Source organism: Hylobates moloch, unplaced genomic scaffold, assembly GCF_009828535.3.
Source record: "Hylobates moloch isolate HMO894 unplaced genomic scaffold, HMol_V3 SCAFFOLD_4, whole genome shotgun sequence".
Classification (NCBI taxonomy): Eukaryota; Metazoa; Chordata; class Mammalia; order Primates; family Hylobatidae; genus Hylobates; species Hylobates moloch.
In genome coordinates, this window is record NW_026652279.1 from 47,992,993 (window position 1) to 48,013,866 (window position 20,874).

General features: G+C 38.7%; 1 protein-coding gene across 4 annotated transcripts in view; it reads right to left on the bottom strand.

Annotated features, from left to right (window-relative positions):
* The window catches only part of ATP6V1A (ATPase H+ transporting V1 subunit A), a 64,650-nt gene that overhangs the window by 22,722 nt on the left and 21,054 nt on the right, over positions 1–20,874 (bottom strand). For all 4 annotated transcript variants that reach the window (XM_032150144.2, XM_058437493.1, XM_058437494.1 and 1 more), the window contains exons 2-6: positions 9,276–9,367; positions 6,618–6,746; positions 3,446–3,660; positions 3,050–3,187; positions 1,517–1,668 (exon numbers count right to left, since the gene is read on the bottom strand). In XM_032150144.2, coding sequence (XP_032006035.1) covers positions 1,517–1,668; positions 3,050–3,187; positions 3,446–3,660; positions 6,618–6,746; positions 9,276–9,357 — 716 coding nt within the window. In that variant the 5' untranslated portion in view covers positions 9,358–9,367. The remainder of the gene's footprint in view (positions 1–1,516; positions 1,669–3,049; positions 3,188–3,445; positions 3,661–6,617; positions 6,747–9,275; positions 9,368–20,874) is intronic.

The following is a 20,874-nucleotide window of genomic DNA, read 5'->3' on the forward strand; positions in this document are numbered from 1 at the left end:
AGATGGTTTATGGTTTTCAAGCAGTCGTAGAAAATGGAAAGAGCAGACAACAAATTAAGAAAGATTGCTGGGCAGCAGAGAAAGCCCAGTTGATTTTATTTAGGTCTGTGCAAAAATAATGACGGTTTTTGCCATTACTTTTCATAGAAATCATCAATTTATGGTGACATAAACCTACTATTTTTTAAAAATTATACTACAATTCTTTATTTTTAAAAAGTTACACATGCAAATAAATTAAATACATCTTTTATGCTGGGAGATCTATTCCTGTGCATGCTTTTGGTTTATTGAGTGACACAATAAATTGCTTGGTAATAATTTATACTTGAATCATTTGAACTTTGTACATCACAAAATCAGTTTACCATAAAATTATATAATTGGTTACAGAGAGGCTTAAGCCAAAAACAGACATCAGTTGAAAGCTACAGATATTGGAGTATTTACTTCTTTGCCATGAAACAGGGCATTTTCCCCCTTGCTCTGTCATCTGAATTATTTAATAATTTTAAATCTAGAAGTAGATCCAGCATCAAACTTAAAGTTAGGTATTCATGTTGCTTGCTTCTCAGTTTGATTTATCCCAGGTATGGAGTTTGGGACTAAACTGATCCCCTGGATTCCGTGACGACTACAGAGATTTCCTTCACCAAAAATCAGATGAAAGCCTTGTTTCTGCAGAGCTATGAGTACACTACAGCACTTAGAAGCACATTCTGTACTATTTTCTTTCCCTCTTCCAAATGTTATCCCAGTTATTTGGGTGGGGCTTCTGTCTTGGTTCCCAGTCTAGGATAACTTAAGAAACATGGTGGCCGGGTGCAGTGGCTCACGCCTATAATCCTAGTACTTTGGGAGGCCAAGGCAGGTGGATTGCTTGAGCTCAAAAGTTTGAGATCAGCCTAGGCAACATAGTCAAACCTGGTCTCTACCAAAAACACAAAAAATTAGCCAGGTGTGGTGGTGCATGCCTGTGGTCCCAGCTACTCGAGAGAGTGAGGCAGAAGGAGGATTGCTTGAGCTGGGAGGCAGAGGTTGCAGTGAGCTGAGATCATGCCACTGCACTCTAGCCTGGGTGACAGAGTGAGATCCTGTCTCTAAAAAAAAAAAAAAAAATAATGCTTTCTGTGGGCAACCACGAAAAAAGTAAATGTTTTGGTACAGATTTTCTTCAGAAAATTTAATTTTTCCAGAAAAGTTTCAGAAATAATGCTTTCTGTGGGCAACCATGAAAAAAGTAAATGTTTTGGTACAGATTTTCTTCAGAAAATTTAATTTTTCCAGAAAAGTTTCAGAAATAATGCTTTCTGTGGGCAACCATGAAAAAAGTAAATCTTCAATGGTTTAAATTTATAAGTGCTAGCAATAGATAAAAATATTCAATTCACCATTATTACTCTAGATAAAATGTATTATAGTGTTAAACACATAAGCCCTTTCCTATAAAGATAAAAAAGACATAAGCACATATAATAACTCTGAGGGAAAATCGTGGGACACATCTCAAACTTACGGAAAAAGGGCATCAAGGACTCTCTGGCCAGTCAACAGAGGATGATTGGCTGGCAGCTTCTCAGTGACAGGTCGAACTTGACGTACAGGCCATACTTGCACCATGGTGAACTTCTCTTTTACACCTTCAAATTCAAGCTCCAAGACAACATCCTATAGAAATACAGTAGGATTTTAGTATGGTCAAATTTGTGAACATTTCTTCCTTCAAAATCAAAGTAACCCGATTCTCCTTGGGGTTAGGAAGGTGATACATGTAAGTGCAAAGGGAGATTTATACTTTTCATTATTAATTAATTATATATAGTCCTAGCTTTTTTTTTTTAATCTGGTGCATTTATTACTTTTTTAATAATTAAAAACAAAATTTCTGGGTTAGAAAGGAGTATATCAGGCTTATGACTGTAATCCCAGCTTCTCAGAAAACTGAGGCAGGAGGATTGCTTAAGCCCAGTAGTTCCAGCACCCTGGGCAACATAGTGACACCCCATCTCCTAAACCAAAAAAAAAAGAAAGAAGTATATTAAGCAACAAAGAAATAGTTAAATATAAGTAAAGGCCTGTAATCCCAGCTACTTGAAAGGCTGAGGTGGGAGAATCGCTTGAACCCAGGAGGCAGAGGGTGCAGTGAGCCAAGATTGCACCACTGCACTCTAGCCTGGTGACAGAGCAAGAGTCCATCACAAAAAAAAAAAAAAAAAAAAATTAATTGGGCATGGTGGCACGTGCCCGTGGTCCCAGGTACTCGGGAGGCTGAGGTGATAGAATTGCTTGAGCCCAGCAGGTTGAGGCTACAGTGAGCTATGATTGCACCACTGCACTCCAGTCTGGGCAACACAGCAAGACCCTGTCTCAAAAAAAGAAAAAAAGAAAAAAATAGAATTCAAATAATCCATTATATAATAATAATACTAATTATTTTTATTTTTTGTGATGGAGTGTCACTCTGTCACCCAGGCTGGAGTACAATGGCGTGATCTCAGCTCACTGCAACCTCCGCCTCCCAGGTTCAAGCGATTTTCCTGCCTCAGCCTCCTGAGTGGCTGGGATTACAGACGTGCGCCACCACGTCTGGCTAATTTTTGTATTTTTAGTAGAGGCAGGGTTTCACCATGTTGGTCAGGCTGGTCTCGATCTCCTGACCTCATGCTCCGCCCATCTCACCCTCCCAAAGTGTTGGGATTACAGGCGTGAGCCTACATGCCCGGTCCCATTATATAATTATTATGTGAATATTAATACACCATTAAAATCAAAGTCTATTCTATGCCTAAACAATTAGGGCTTTAAATAAATGTAGCATCGGCTAATACGGTAGAAAACTGTTACATTTCTTTAAAAAGAAATACTATGTTCTGCTTTTTCATCCCTAAATCCAAGTTAAAAATAAACAAACAAAAACCTTCAAAAATTATGAGTTACTCAAAACTTATATATTAAATATCAATTCTTTAATTACTTAGGGCACTAAAACTGGGCAGCTATCATACAAAAATAGAGGCACTCTGCAGGATAAAGTTTAAATGATACTTACAGAGGTATCATAATTCCCAGGTGGAGCAATGTAAGTTACAGTTCCTCTGTTTCGTGGGGGTAACATGATTTTGTGTTTGATAAGTGAGTTCTCACTGACAATTCCATAAATGTCTCCGCCAGTGATATGACTACCAACCTAGAGAATAAATGTATTTGCTGTTTAATTTTCAAATAAATGTCAAGTAGACTTGCCCCTGCTGCTATAATTTAAATCAATTACCTGATTTATCAATAAAACATTAGTTCTAAAATCCCATGAAGTAGAGTTAAGAAAAACTTTAAACTATCCTTCTGTAGTCTACTTTTATTTGGACTAAGAGTACAACGTAGTTTATTAAACATTCATTTTATATTCTTTCAATAACTTCAGAAATTCTTGGTTACATAGACATACCCGTAGGTTTTTGCAAGGTGTAAAGTCCCATTTGATATCTCTGCTAAGAGCAGACACGTTTACTCCTCTGGGGATGTAGATGCTTTGGGTCTGACTGCTGATATCCGACAAAGGTCTTTGAATACCATCAAAAATGGCGCCCATAATGCCAGGACCAAGCTCTACAGAGAGGGGTTTACCAGTGCGAAGTACGGGATCTCCAACAGACACACCAGCTAAAAACAGCAGCTAAGGAAAACCTACTATGAAGGTTTAAAGACACTATTAACAGGAAATACCACAGTTTAACAAGGAAATGCCACTCAAGAAGTGAAAACAGAAGTTCCCAAACTTTCTCAGTCCACAGGATTTGTAGTGTTTTCAGTAATTTTTTTCAGTGTCCCAGGAAAAAAGATATATCTAACACTTGCATTTATTAAACAGTTATATCTAAACAACCTAATATGTATATACATCCTAACAACTGAGTAGCAATTTGAAAAAAATATATGCAGAAGTTGAAAGAAAAAATAATATTAATTTCAGTCCTAAATATCCATAATTCTTATGAATGTGTATGCCCTTGGGGAACTATATAATTTTCCAATCTTGCAATCAGATTGGAAACCTGTTCCATTTTGATTTTCACATGATACTTGCTTTTGTAGCTTAGCAACTGCCAAAAACTCAGCTTTGCAAAGATATGACATCATTGACAAAAATATAGTACAGCAACATAATGAAACTGTTTATTATCTCAAGCTACTAGTTCATGTGGTATCTGACAATATGTCTAACATTCCTGTGTTTGCCTCAAAAGTTTTAAATATCCTGGCACCACATGAGTTTGCTGCAGCTTCTCAGAATGCCTCTGCAAAGTTTGGGAACCACAGGGCTAAAAACAGAAGCAAAACTCTCTCGTTAATACATTGCTTCACATATACTGCTGAGGAACATCAGTCCCCTAATAAGGGTATTAGTACTTGGACAAAACCTAAAATCTTAAGAATAAAGTTATTTTGAAAACATACAAATAAGAATAAACATAGAAATAAGCATAATGAGTCCACTTTATTCTCACACATTAGTTGACAGGAGTAAAATCAGTATAACTTTTCCTGAGAGCAATTTAGCAACATTTATCAAAATTCAAAATGGGTAAGCCGTGACCTAGGGATCCAACTTCTGTGAATTCTTAATATACTTACAATGTAGCACTGTTTATAACAACCAAAATCTAGAAACCAAAACTTCTATAATTAAGACATTGATAAGTAAATAATGGTACATTTATATGATGGAATTGTTATATGGCTGTAAAAAAAAGAACCAGAGTTATCATGAATTCCTCTAGAAATCTCTCTAAACTATGTATTTTCATTTCCAATTTTGATTATGAAAATTTTCAGAACCACAAAGTTGAAAGAATTTTACAGTGGACTCCCAATCTCTACCAGCTAGATCCTACCTCTAACATTTTACTATATTCATCACATATCTATTTATCTTCTAGAATACACATACTTTTAAGTGAAAAAAAGCAAGGTGTATAACAGTACACATAATATAATATCTTGGGAGGCCGGGGCAGGTGGATCGTGAGGTCAGGCGTTCAAGACCAGCCTGGCCAAGATGGTGAAACCCCATCTCTACTAAAAATACAAAAAATTAGCCAGGCATGGTGGCACGTGCCTGTAATCCCAGCTACTTGGAAGGCTGAGGCAGAGAATTGCTCAAACCGGGAGGCGGAGGTTGCAGTAAGCCGAGACCATGCTACTGCACTCCAGCCTGGGCGACAGAGCAAGACTCCGTCTCAAAAAACAAACAAACAAACAAAAAACTCATATATATGTAGAGAAAAAGGAAAGAAAAATACAAATATTTGTATTTGCTCATGTATGTAATTACTAAACTAGAAGGATATACAATAAAGGGAGCTATAAATGTGGTTGCATGTGTGCATGGAGGTGTGTATGTGTTTTGATAAATGGCTAGATACAAGACAACAAAGGCAAGGAGGGTTGTCACTGTTTACATTTTCATTTATTTTAAATCTTCAAGCCATGAAAAAGATTAAACAAATTTAAAAAGTAACAATAGAAAAAATATTTGATTAGTCACGATTTCATAGCTACAAAAACTTCTATTTTTATTTAAAATTTCTAGATGATTTTATTTTAAATTGGCACCTAATACTATAGAGACTAGTTATCTGCATGCGTTTTAGAATGGCAAAAACATCGTACCAAATAAATCTTGATTAAATACTCAAAGAATTAATGCTGATTTTGAGAATCAAAGTAAAACAAAGATAGAAGCACTAAAAAAAGTGATTTTTCTTCACTAGGCTTAACCCTTTATTTTTCATAGAAAATTGAAAATAAATACTATGTTTAAAAGCCAAAATTATGATAACCAAATAGTAAAGCTTTCCTAGTAATAAAACTGAAATGTAATATGTCACTCAGTGCTATCAGAAGAGTGGTGATCGATTTATTTGTGGACTATTTTAAACTGAAATCATAATTGGAGAATTTTAACCTCACAAGTCAATATTGCTACTCTGTTTACGCTTTCTTCTACAATATGCGTCCCACTGAAGAAAAAATTCACTTGGTCCCCCTGAAGTTCATGAATTACTGAAGCAGTAAGAGCAATGAAAGTTCAGAAGATACTAATTTCTTAAAATAAGAGTACTAATTCATAGTAGTTTTCTCTCTTTCTTTAACATACTCCTGCATAATTCAGGTCTCTTCATAACACCAGCATTTCATGCTTCTAATATCATTAGTTGTTGCTGCTTTGCTGCTTCCACCTTTGGCTTAAATCCTTAATTTTTTTTTTTCTTTTCTGAGATGGAGTCTCACTCTGTCGCCCAGGCTGGAGTGCAGTGGTGCGATCTCGGCTCACTGCAACCTCCCACCTCCAGGGTTCAAGTGATTCCCCTGCCTCAGCCTCCCAAGTGGCTGGGATTACAGGCACCTGCCACTACGCCCAGCTGATTTTTGTATTTTTATTAGCGACGGAGTTTAACCATGTTGGCCAGGCTGGTCTCAAATTCCTGACCTCAGGTGATCCACCTGCCTACCTCCCAAAGTGCCAGGATTACAGGTGTGAGGCACTATTATGTCTGGCCTAAATCCTTAAATTTTGAAATACAGAAAGTGGCAGGAAATTGACCCGAAAAGGATACAAGTTTCTTCATACACCTGAATAGTAGCCATGTCACCCTCCAATCGAATAATCTCTCCAACCAACTCGCTGTGGCCCACTCTCACCAGCTCATACATGGCTGCACCTGCCATGTCACAGGCTGTAACCACTGAAGAGAACAAAAGACTATTTTGATGACTTAAGACTCTGGTGCTCTGTGAATAGTCACAAATAATTAAAACACCCAATAAACCCAGTATTGTGCCTCTCTCATATATTCATAAGAAGGATAAAAACCTACTATGGAACATACTGGTAGTTTCACACAGATATATTTTTAGTGTATAATATAAAGAGGTAAGCCAAAGATTATTTATTTACGTAATATACATGAAAACTTTTCAAACATTTCAAGTTCTGCATGGCAAACTTACCTGGTAGGATTCAGGTATGTTCTGAGGGTTGCTATGATACATAGAGTGAAGGCTTTGGAACAATAAAAAAACTATTAAAAGTAGAAATTGGAATAAATGGTTTGGCTAGTAGTATGGCGGAATGCCACACAATTATCACTTTGTTGTGCTGTTACCATTTCCTTTGAGAGACAGACCTAAAGCAACATCTTTACTTTCTAATAACTTACAGCAGTGGTTCTTAAAACTCTTCTGGGACATGGACCCTTTTCAAAAACTAATAATAGCTCTACTAGAAAAACTCACACACACATCTACAAAATTTTTTTCATAGGCCATAAGGATATTTATAATCAGTCACCACCATTGGGTAAGAAATTGTCAATGGAATTCCATTTACTGAACTTACTATTTTGGACCACGTGGTCTAGTAAGCAAAAATTACTTTTCTAGCAGGGAGGGAAGGTTGTCATATTTTTAGACACGTGTAAGAATAAACCAATTTTTAATATTTAGCCTTCTGATACAACTGATTAGAACTATGTAATAGGTAATACTTCAGTGGAAACTATTAAAGTTTTATGAGTTAATTAACCTGTGTTAAAAACAATGAAGACTTATTCACTCTACAAATATTTACCTCTATGCTGACTACTTAAGAATTAAGATGCACTGAAATACCAGAGATAATGAAATTTAAAAATCGTATTTCATAAGCCAAAAAAGGATGCCATTGTTCCGTTACCTTATTAAGTACTTAAGAATTAAAAATTGCAGGAGGCAAGGGGAGGGAGAGCATTAGGACAAATACCTAACACATGTGGGGCTTAAAACCTAGATAACAGGTTGATAGGTGCAGCAAGCCACCATGGCACATGTATACCTATGTAACAAACCTACACTTTCTGCACATGTATCCCAGAACTTAAAGTAAAATTTTAAAAAATTAAATAAAAAAAATAAAAATTGTTTCCAGGAGGAGTTTACTACACAGTTTCACAGAATATTTTTTCCTAAACTCTTTGATGTTCTTTTGCCTTTTCTCTAAAAGTTCTTGGGTTTAGCCTGTCCGTCCTGAAGACCCTAATGATCATTGAGAGGACAATTATTTCTCTGCATGGCAAAAGATACTGATAACCTTTTAATGACTTGCCAATGAAATCAAGCTCAAACACCAAGTTCTTGGGGGAAAAAAAAGAGGCACAGTGACTGACAGTCTTCACTTGCGTAAACATCAAAAAACTGTCACCACCACTACTGTAACTAGAACAAGAAAAAGACTATATAGCATGAGGTTTTAAGGATAATATATCACTGAGTAGGTTTTACTTAGAGCAACCGTGACCGTGAATCACATTTTGTAGTGGGAGTATTCAATAACAAAACAAATACTGGCATAAGATTTATTATTTAAAAAGCAGCACTCCATGTTTTGGCAGAATGCACATAAAGTTTGGGTCCTAAGACTTCTTTCCCACAGGTAGTTAATAATGTGATACTTAAAATAACCATTCAAGGCCGGGCCTGGTGGCTTATGCCTGTAATCCCAGCACTTTGGGAGGCCAAGGCGGGCGGATCACGAGGTCAGGAGATTGAGACCATCCTGGCTAACACAGTGAAACCCCGTCTCTACTAAAAATACAAAAAATTAGCCGGGCATGGTGGCGGGTGCCTGTAGTCCCAGTTATTCAGGAGGCTGAGGCAGGAGAAGGGCAGGAACCCGGGAGATGGAGTTTGCAGTGAGCCGAGATTGTGCCACTGCACACCGGCCTGGGGGACAGAGCAAGACTCCGTCTCAAAAAAAAATAAAAAAAAAAAAAATAACCATTCAGAAAGTTTCATAAATGCAAAGGGCAAAAGCTAATATTGCTGAGAAATGCTCTGAGCATTTGAATTATTAAAGTTCAAAGCAAATTAACATTTACTGAATGCCTGCCATATGCAAGACATTACATATTAAAAGCTATAAACTTCATAGTTTTTTTACCTCAAATTTAACAAAAAATTAAGACATATAAAACTGAACACTGATTGAACATTTACATAATTATAAACAGGATATCACAAAGTAGCACCTCAATAATTATCAAATTTAGATAATCAATGCTAGATGAGCCCTTATGATAGAGATTCTACTTCGGTCTTATAGTCACTATGAGATCGCCTAAGGACAAACAGAATTTATGTGGGTAAACAGAAAGTTGTATATTTCTATGTAAAATATTTTGAAAAGACATTAATCAAAGTTAGATATCCTTATTTTGAGATTATGATGTATTACTTACCAGGTCCTGAGACCCCATGCACATAACCAAATGTGCTTTCTTTATCTTCGTCAAGTATTTTGGGTAGCTTGGAAAAATCCATGTTCGTTTACCTATGGTAAATAAATAAATAAATAAATAAATTATAATTATAAACCCTAAAGCAAAAGAACCAAAATATAGGTAGTCCACTAAGATGAGACCACTCTCATCTTTGGTGTATTCTTGAGTTATTATACTTCTTCAAAGTAGAATATAAAAATTCTCTTTTCCTTAATTTAAAAAAATTTTTTAAGAGGCTCTCTGTCACCCAGGCTGGAGTGTGGTGGTACAGTCATAGCTCACTGCAGCCTCAGACTCCTGGACTCTAGCGATCCTCCTGCCTCAGCCTCCCAAGTAGCTATGACTACAGGTGTGTACCACCATGCCCAGCTAGTCTTTTTTTTTTTTCTTTTTTTTGAGACAGTCTAACTCCACCACCCAGGCTGGAGTGCAGTAGAGGGATCTCTGCTCACTGCAACCTCTGCCTCCCCAGTTCAAGCAATTCCTGTGCCTCACCCTCCAGGGTAGCTGGAATTACAGGTGCATGTGACCACACCTGGCTAGTCTTTGTATTTTTAGTAGAGACAGGGTTTTGCCACGTTGGCCAGGCTGGTCTCAAACTCGCGACCTCAAGTGATCCACCCACCTCAGCCTCCCAAAATGCTGGGACTACAGACGTGAGCCAGCCACTGAACCCAGCCAAAATTCCTAAAATGTAGTTAAAACTACCCTATTCCTGGATGCTCGATGGTTTTATCACAACTGAATTATATCTCTATGTGAGGTATTTCATAGGAAATATCGGTAACTATAACAAAAAATGTGAAGTCTTTTCAATGACTTATCCACCCCTACAACAAGCCCATCCTCAATGACCTCTCTGACTTATCCAGCTACTCTTTCACTTAATCATGTTGCAGATACATATTGAATTCTTGGTCAGTTCTCAAAAACACAAGCACATTCTACCTCAGGGCCTTTGTACAGGTTGTTTCCTCTGCTTAGAATGTTATTCTCCAAGGTATCTGCTCCTACACCTCCTTCAGGTCTTTTTTTCTAACACGGTCTGGTTCCGTCGATTAGGCGGGAGTGTAATGGTGTGATCATGGCTCACGGCCAACTCAACTTCCTGGGCTCAAGAGATCCTCTCACCTCATCCTCCCTAGTACCTGGGACCACAGGTGTGTGCTACCACACCTGGCTAATTTTATTTTATTTTCTGTGAAGATAGGATCTCAGTATGTTGCCTAGGCCAGTCTTAAACTCCTGGGCTCAAGTGATTCTCTGGCCTTAGCCTCCCGAAGTGTTGGGACTATAGGTGTGAGCCACCATGTTCAGCACTCCTTCAGATCTTTACTCAAACATCACCTTCTCCATGAGGCTTCTCTGTCCATTTATTTAAAACTGGAACATCCTTCCTCCTTCCCTACTTTATTTTATACCATAGCACTTTTCACAATGTATCAAACGATATATTTTACTCCTTAAAGGTATTTATTTATTACCTATCTTTAAATTTTAACTAGGAGTGTTTTTCCTTTTCTCTTTTAGTGGAACACACAGAATAGTTTAAGAAATTCATTTCAACCTCTTACTTTATAGATATATAATTTAAAAAACAGGAACCATCCAAGTTCACATTGAAAACTGGTAACAGATTCCAAAGGAGAAAGTTTATTTGTGACTGCTGATCTACCTTAATAACTATTACCAATTTAATGAGGGAGATGAAATACATGTACACATGAAAAGCTAAATAATGTCCAAAATTAACCATGAAGAAAGACTCATAGATCAATAAGTGATAAAGTACCAAATAGTATACCCTTATTTACTAAAAGTTCAAAGATTAGAATGTTTAGAGAAGATATCTTGAAGGTCAGGTAGAATTTGCACACAGTAGAAAAAGAAAGGTAGCAAAGACACTGCAGAGGGTAGAGGGGGTGCCAGTAACAAAAGAATGGAGAAAAACATTCAGGAATAGTGAACAGACCAGCCTGACTGGTATAAAGACTATATTAAAGCAGCAGTGAGAAATAAGGATGTAAGGGTAAAGACTAACTTGTGGATCTTGAACTGACTGCCAAAATAACAAGTGGACTTTATCCTATAAACACAAGGAAATTACTGAAGATTGAGGGAGAACTATTATGAGAAGAATAGTGTTCAACTACTTTAACAGAATTAAAGTAGGGGAGGCAGGATAAGTTGAAGCAGCTCTGGAAATAGGTAAGGCTTGAATGTCAATGGAACTCCATTTATTGTATGTTTACAGAGCTTTTGAAGCTTTAAATAGCTGTATAGTAAAACAAAATGACTTAAATGCTCAATTGAGGTACAAACACCACCTTGGGAGCAGAGGAGAAACTGATTCCAACTTGCAGAAGTGTACACCAATGTGGATGAAGTATAGTGAACAGGTAGCTGTAAAGTAAATTTTTGTTTTTGTTTTTTTTGAGACAAGTTCTTGCTGTCACGCAGGCTGGAGTGCAGTGGCGCGATCATAGCGCACTGCAGCCTTGACCTCCTGGGCTCAAGTGATCACCTCAGCCGCCCCCGTCCCCACCCCACCCAGTAGTTGGCGTGACAAGCACATGCCACCACACCCAGCTAATTTTTACATTTATTGTAGAGACAGGGTTTCACCATGTTGCCCAGATTGGCCTCAAACTCCTGGGCTCAAGTGATCTGCCTGCCTCGGCCTCCCAAAGTTCTGGGATTACTGACATGAGCCACCGCGCCTGGCGGAAATTTATTAGGATTTTTGGCTTCCTGAAGATACAGTAGAAGAAGTCATTAAGAGCAGGCATGGGACTGTAAAACACTGGAATCTAAAGAGACAGAACGAGACTTTCTAGAAACTGTGAGATAATACGGGGGAAAACAGAAGATTTAACGACAAACATATTTAATCGGACAATAGGTTGGGAAAAGTCTTCAAAGAAGTAGTGAACAAGTGAATGAGGTGAAATTTCAATCTTCAGAAAATCAAAGATTTTCAAAATCAGAAAAGAAACTGACAATCATACACAGTCTAAGTTCCTCCCCAAATATGGGTATTTCCTCTATAGCACTCATGATACATGGTCATCTGCCTATTAAAGTGGAAACAGCATGAGATCTTAGGTCAGCAGACTTGGGATCACATCCTGGTCCTACCAATAACATGCTGCAGAACATCTTCGACAAATCAAAATCTCTTAATATCTGCATTTGAAAAACAGTAATAATGCTACCACATACCCCAGACTTGTGATTGCATTACAAATTTGCTTAAATGTTCCTTGTGTCTGGGTGCAGTGGCTCATGCCTGTAATTCCAGCACTTTGGGGGGCCAAGGTAGGCAAATCACTTGAGGTCAGAAGTTCGAGACCGGCCTAGCCAACACGGCAAAACCCTGTCTCTACTAAAAATACAAAAATTAGCTGGGTGTGGTGGTGGGCGCCTGTAATTCCAGCTACTCAGGAGGCTGAGGCAGGAGAATTGCTTGAACCCGGGAGGTGGAGGTTGCAGTGAGCCAAGACTGCACCACTGCATTCCAGCCTGGGCAACAAAAACAAAACTCCATCTCAAAAAAAAAAAAGAAAAAAAGTTCCTTGTGAAATGTAATATGCTTACAAAAATGTCATCAGTAACATTATTTGAATATAGGTCCTGAATTTGGAAAAAGCCATTCTGTTTTTAGAAATACTATCTCACATCCAACCTAAAGCTACTTCCCTTAACTTCTATCCTTTGGCCCTATTTTTTCCAATTACTATAGCCATACAAAGTATGTTTCCTCTCCAAGCACATTCTCTTTTGTGCCTTCCACTGTCCCTCAAAGTATAATCTTTTCAGATCCTTCACTCCTGAGACTACCCTTTTCTAGAAGTATTTCACAAGGTCAATATTTCTTTTAAATAGTACAAATAAAACAACGTTCTAGATGCTGTATGAGTGAGTACTGAAGAGTACTACTTCATCTATTCTGAATGCTGCTTTTTTTTTTTCTTTTTTTGAGACAGGGTCTCACTCTGTCACCCAGGCTGGAGTGCAGTGGTGCAATCTCAGCTCACTGCAACCTCCACCTCTGAGGTTCAAGTGATTCTTGTGCCTCAGCCTCCTGAGTAGCTGGGACTACAGTGTGCGCCACTATGCCCAGCTAATTTTTGTATTTTTAGTAGAGATAGGGTTTCACCATGTTGGCCAGACTGGTCTCGAACTCCTGACCTCAAGTGATCTGCCCACCTATAATCCCAAAGTGCTGGGATTACAGGCGTGAGCCACCGCGCCCAGCAAATGCTTCTTTGTATTGAGAGACAAATGCCATGGTTTGAAGACTTTGAATTTATAAGTTGTGTCCTTAGGCAAATCAAATTGTTTCATCCTTTTGAGCCTCAGTTTCATCTGTAAATTCTAATGGGGTTTTTGTGAGACGCCTAACAGAAAAGTAATACTGATGACTACTAATTTCATTCTATTAATATAAGCTAAGATCGCCTTTTTTCTAAAGTGTCCAGTGATTCTTATCTTGCTACCAAATCTAGTAGTTCTTATGTTGAACCAAATCTAGTCACTTAGCTAGTTTTTTTTGGATTTCAGAGAATATACGAGAGCATACCAAGAAATTTCCCTGTTTACGGTAGACTGCTATAGCAACCTGTTTCTTTTTCACATTCTGGGATGTGGTAGATAGTTCTTATCTTGAACCAAATCTAGTCGCTTGGCTAGTTTTTTTTTTTTCCTAATTATCAGATGCATTTTATCATAACTTTATTTTCTAAGATCAACTGTATTTTTTTTAAGCATTGATGATGTGCCAGCTGCTGTATTATAGATGGAAAATATAATGAAGTAAGACACAGTCTTTCCCTCAAGGATCTTCTGGCATAGTGGGATGAAAAGACAAACAGGTAGTTCTCATAAGGTGACATATGTGCTCTCTTAGGAGTACTATAGGCTGGAGATTTAGAAGAGCATAAAGCAACGGCATCTAACCTAGAGTTGGGCAGGATGAAAGTGACTTAACGGGAGGTTAAGCTGAGACTTGGAGGGATGAACAATGAGGCATCAGAGTATCTAGTAAAGCTTCCCTACAGATGGTTGAAATCTGTGGTTCAGGAAGGTATTCTAAAGTTTATGAGGGAATAACAATGTCTGTTCTGATTTTTTAAAACAAGTATTTACATACTTTCCCTTTAAGACTAAACAGTGCATGCCTCCAAATGTATGAGCAATGATTAGCGGAAACCAAACGGGTTTGTTCATGATTCAGCTGTCTTGTGGGTTTAGCAGTCAGCTGGAAAATCCTAGCCAACATGAGAATTTTAATGATTCTATAGTTTTTAACTCTTTAATTTTTAGGCACATATTATTTAATTTATGCCAAAGACAGCAGACTTTAGGAAGTGACATCATACTAATAAGAGAACCTAGAGTCCTAGTGATAATTCTACAAATTTACCTAAAGATAATTGTCACCAGATCCATAAATTTGCATTAATTTGGTGAATATTCTTGTATTAGCAAACCAAGATGACTGTCCTTTTTAAAAAGCCAATATTGGCCAGGCATGGTGGCTCACACCTGCAATCCCAGCACTTTGGGGGGCCAAGGTGGGTGGATCAGGAAGTCAGGAGTTTGAGACCAGCCTGACCAACATGGTGAAACCCCGTCTCTACTAAAAATACAAAAAAATTAGCCAGGAGTGGTGGCGCGCGCCTGTAATCCCAACTACTCATGAGGCTGAGGCAAGAGAATTGCTTGAACCCAGGAGGCAGAGACTGCAGTGAGCCGAGATCGCGCCACTGCACTCCAGCCTGGGTGACAGAGTGAGACTCCATCTCGAAAAAAAAAAAAAAAAAAAAAAAAAAAAAGCCAATATTAAGTGGAGAAAAAAATGATGATGATTCTGAGTAATTTAATTTTCTCTACTCCATTGTGTTTATACAGAGAGGTGGTTGTAAATACATCCTGAAATCTGCTCTTACCACATCTTTCATAATAATTATGAAAACACGAGTTTTAAAGTGTAAACTTCCAAGCATTTTTGTCCATTTGTTTTTTTTTTTTTTTTTTGAGACGGAGATCATGCCACTGCACTCCAGCCTGGGCGACAGAGCGAGACTCTGTCTCAAAAAGAGAGAGAAAAAGATGCAAGTGTTTTTCCCCCACAGTGAAATAAAAATTACTCATCAGGTAGACATACTATAGTGACCTGATGACTGAATAGGGCTAAACATATAGCATTTTGGTAAGCATGGTCATACAATATACTAATTTGTTTATAACTCTTCCTTATTATCTGTGAATAGTTAAAAATACTCCACTAAAATCTTCTGCTTCATCATTGAATGCTTATGCCTCTCAGTGAAAAATAGGCTTTTAAAAATGTTAAAACAATCTCCTAGAACACCAACTTTCAATAAGCAAATTATACTGCAAGTTAGATTATATTGAAAGTTAATTTTTTTTTTTTTTTTAGATGGAGTCTCCCTCTGTTGCCCAGGCTGGAATGTAGTGGCGTGATCTCGGTTCACTGCAACCTCTGCCTCCCAGCTACTGCCTCAGCCTCCCGAGTAGCTGGAATTACAGGCATGCGCCCCCACACCCAGCTAATTTTTTTGTATTTTTAGTAGAGACGGGGTTTCGCCTTATTGGCCAGGCTGGTCTTGAACTCCTGACCCTGTGATCTGCCCGCCTCGGCCTCCCAAAGTGCTGGGATAACAGGCGTGAGCTACCATGCCTGGCCTGAAAGTTAAATTTTATCCCAAATCTCTATAAGGTCCAAACTATGATATGATTTAATGCTACATAAAATAGCTTTACAGGCTATTTAATAACTCCTTCTTAAGACAATATACAGCTATTGATTTTCTTTTTCTTTTTTTTTGAGACAGAGTCTCAGTCTGCTACCCAGGCTGGAGTGCGGTGGCACGATGTCGGCTCACTGCAATGTCCACCTTCCAGGTTCAAGCGATTCTTGTGTCTCAGCCTCCCAAGTAGCTGCGACTATAGGCACAAGCCACCATGCCTGGCTAATTTTTTGCATTTTTAGTAGAGACAGGATTTCCTCAAGTTGACCAGGCTAGCCTGGAACTGCTGACCTCAGGTGATCCACCCGCCTTGGCTTCCCAATGTGCTGGGATTACAGGCATAAGCCACTGTGCCCGGGCTATACAGCTATTGTTGTTCTCCAACATTCAAAAAACAAAAGCATGAGGCCAGGCATGATAGTTCATGCCTGTAATCTCAGCACTTTGGGAGGCCAAGGCAAGTAGGTTACTTGTGGTGAGGAGTTCAAGACCAGCCTGGCCAACAATGGTGAAACCCTGTCTCTACCAAAAAATACAAAAATTAGCCAGGTGTGGTGACGCAAAACTGTAGTCCCAGCTACTTGGGAGGCTGGTGGAGGAGAACTGCTTGAACTCGGGAGGTGGAGGTTTCAGTGACCAGAGATTGCGCCACTGCACTCCAGCCTGGGTGACAGAGTGAGACTCTCAAAAATAAATAAATAAATAAAAGCAGGAATACTTATTACATACTTTCATGAAAGCAGTGTGGTATACACAGATGCACTCATAGAAAAATCAAATCAATGATTATATAAAAATGTTGCCTTTAGCTGTTTTGACTTCAACCTTGTTTAAGGATAAAAAGTAAATGCGACTTACAACTAAGATTCTTTGGTTACAAATTAAAGGAGTGCCCCTCCCCACCCAATTTGTGAAAGATTTAAACAAAAACAAAAACCTTGTGGTAGAAGAGGAAAAATCCAGAAAGGCAGCACAGGCAACCGATCTGAGTTAATGAGTCATCAGTCTCTCCGCAACGGGCACTGCAGAACACTGCAGTGGCAAATAACACCAGAGGAAAAAATTTTTTTCCTATGAAGTCCACTTTAAATTGCTGCTGGTTAATGCAACTGGTAATTTCATTATTTCAGAAATTATTCTTTTTACTACCAAAGTCTTAGATGATATGGCTGTTGGGGGCAAAGAGGAGGTGATATATAAAAGTTAAACACTAAGATTCCAAGGTAATATTTACTCACATACAAAATCCTGGGGCACTTCATTGATAATGAAGCATTATTTTGATGTAACACTTGTTACATTAGAGTGCAATGAAAAAATACATTCTATCTAATTGATTAAAGACTATCTCTGGAAATCACAGATTTTTAAAAAAAGATTCAGAAGAATCTAATGGATTATAACCAATTACTTATTTTCACATACCGTTAATCTTTTTAGAGAAAGGTATCTTAAATCTGTTTAATATTTTTATGTTTGGTCAGAAAGTTATAGAACAGGTGGAATTCCAACAAATAACATTACCTGATCATATTTTTAGAGTACAGTACTAGTCATTTTGTGACACTCTCTATTCATCTCCTTCAATCCACCTACCTAGCAATCCTATTAGAATGGCTTATGTGGCAGATTTATTTCACTATGTATATTTAGTTTCCTGATTTTTTCCTTGCCAACCAAAAGCCAACTTTGTTCAAAATTTGGTAAGCCTATTACTGTAATTCCAGTTCCCTCGACTGCTTTGGAAATAAGCACATAATAAATGATGTTCTGACCATAAGAATTAAGGCAAAATCTGTTGAAGACCTTCTGGAAATAATTTCTTTGTTCTTTTAAAAGATACAGGCAGCTGGGCGCGATGGCTATAATCCCAGCACTTTGGGAGGCCAAGGTGGGTGGATCACCTGAGGTCACGAGCTTGAGACCAGCCTGGCCAACATGGCAAAATCCCATCTCTACTAAAAATACAAAAATTAGCTGGGCATGGTGACGTGCGCCTGTAGTCCCACCTACTTGGGAGGCTGAGGCAGGAGAATCACTTGAACCTGGAAGGCGGAGGTTGCAGTGAGCCGAGATTGTGCCACTGCACTCCAGCCTGGGCGACAGAGTGAGACTCCATCTTAAAAAAAAAAAAAAAAAAAAAGATACAGGCTATGAGAAACAATACTCTCCTTTGGGATTTGGTCATCTGCCTGCGACGTCTGGAACTGCGGCAGCCATATTAGGACCTTGAGGGAGCTAAGCAGGCAGCCCACCTTGCTAAGGATTACAAAATAGAAAGACAAAAGACATCTGAGTCCTTGTTGTCTTTATTGGCACACTCAACCAACACAACAAGAAAGGACTTTTAAAAATAAATATTTTTATATTGTACATATTTCATAGTGCTTTTTTAAAAAATAAACCAAAAGGTTAAGAATATACATAAGGTCATCAGTGAAGTAGTCCCTAAGAATTACTAAGGTGGACTACAATGAAATGTGTAGACAAAAGCAGGAATCAAAGAGTAGAGAACAGCAAAGTCACAGATGGCAAACTGGACTAATAATCAGGAAAAACTTATTCTTATTGGAATAAAATTGAGGACACACACACACTCTTCTATTTCAACTGTATATCAAAACTAAGGCATTCCTGAAAAAGAAATAGTGAAGATAAATGCTAGGGTGGGCACTTAAACTGGGAATGGAATTTAAATTGTGTCAGCTAAACATACTTACGATTCGTCAACAAGCTTGTCCAGAAATGATTTTTATGTCACTTTTAGAAATGGATTCCTTTCCAGCCAGGCACGGTGGCTCACACCTGTAATCCCAGCACTTTGGGAGGCCAAGGCCGGTAGGTCACGAGATCAGGAGTTCAAGACCTGCCTGGCCAAGATGGTGAAACCCTGTCTCTACTAAAAATACAAAAAAATTAGCTGGGCATGGTGGCAGGCGCCTATAATCCCACCTACTAGGGAAGCTGAGGCAGAGAATTGCTTGAACCCAGAAGGCGGAGGTTGCAGCGAGCTGAGATTGCGCCACTGCACTCCAGCCTGGGCAACAGAGCAAGACTCCAACTCAAAAAGGAAGTAGATTCCTTTCCCTTCAAATTTTTCAAATAAAATTGTGTGATATTGGGTGAAACCGTAACAAAATACTGTATTGAGTGTACAAGTTCCACAGTATCAATGTACAGGCTAGAAGCCTATGGTCAATGGTAAAACTAATGTACGGATTCAAGTATCCCTGCCCTCAAAACGCATATTATATCATTTTCCTACTTCCTCCCTTCCATATGGCACAGTGTCTTATACAGCAGTAACTCAGTAAAATGTTTTGAAATTAAAAAGAGATAACATCAGGCTGGGCGCAGTGGCTTACACCTGTAATCTGAGCACTTTGAGAGGCTGAGGCGGGTGGATGAGGTCAGGAGTTGGAGACCAGCTTGGCCAACATGACAAAATCCGGTCTCTACTAAAAATACAAAAATTAGCCGGGCATGGCGGCGTGTGCCTGTAATCCCAGCTACTCGGGGCGCTGAGGCAGGAGAATTGCTTGAACCCGGGAAGCTGAGGTTGCAATGAGCCAAGATCACGCCACTGCACTCTAGCCTGGGCAAGACTCTGTCTCAAAAAAAAAAAAATAATAACATCAACTACTATTTGTTAAGTACATATCACACTCCAGGCATTATGTTAAAAAAGCAAACATCTCTTTAATTCTTAACAATAGTCCTATGAAATAGGTATTATTTGATTAAGAAATAGGGGACAGAACTAAAGAGTGATGATGCCCAGATTTGGTCTGATCACAACACCTAGGCATGTAATAAATAATTCAAAAGACCTTATTTCGACAGTAGTTTTCACCTTTAGCTAGTAGGTTGGTGCAAAAGTAATTGCCATTTTGCCATCAAAAGCAATGGCAAAAACTGCAATTACTTTTGCACCAACTATACCATTTTTAGAAAAGAAAGCCATGTGTCACGGACTAAATGTGTCCCCCCAAAATTCACATTTTAATTCCAACCCTCAATGTGATGGTATTAGGAAGTGGGGCCTTTGGTACATAATTAGGTCTGAAGGTGGAGCCCTCATGAATGGGATTAGTGCCCCTCTAGAGATGATCTCTGAGCTGGATGCAGTGGCTCATGCCTGTAATCTCAGCACTTTGGGAGGCAAAGGCAGGAGGATTGCATGAGTCCAGGTGTTCAAGAACAGAATAGGTAACATAGTGAGACCCTGTCCCTACAAAAAATTAAAAAATTAGCTGGGCGTGGTGGTGTGCGCCCATAGTCCCAGCTACTTAGAAGGTTGAAGTGGAGGACTGCTTGAGCCTGGGAGGTTGAGGCTGCACTGAGCTGTGGTCGCACTGCTGCACTCCAGCCTGGGTGACAGAGCAAGACTCTGTCTCAAGGGAAGCAAAAAAAAAAGAGAGTGAGAGAGAAAGAGAGAGATGATCTCTGCTCTCTACCATGTGAGGATAGAAAAAGATGTCCACCTACAACCAGAAGGAAGCAGGCCCTGACCAGACAAGGATCTATAGGCACCTTGACCTCGGACTTCCCACACTCCAGACTATGAGAAATGTTGCTGTTTAAGTCACATAGTTTATGGCAATTTGTTATAGCAACCAAACTAAGACTTTTTGTATTATTTACTGACCCTATGTAAAAATGCAAGCACAAGGGAGGGGATGAAAAAAAGGTGACATAATGGGACACTCACAAACTAAGGAGTAATTAGTAGAACAAGAATTGACTGTTCCTAAATTACTCATCTCCTTGTTTTTGAGATG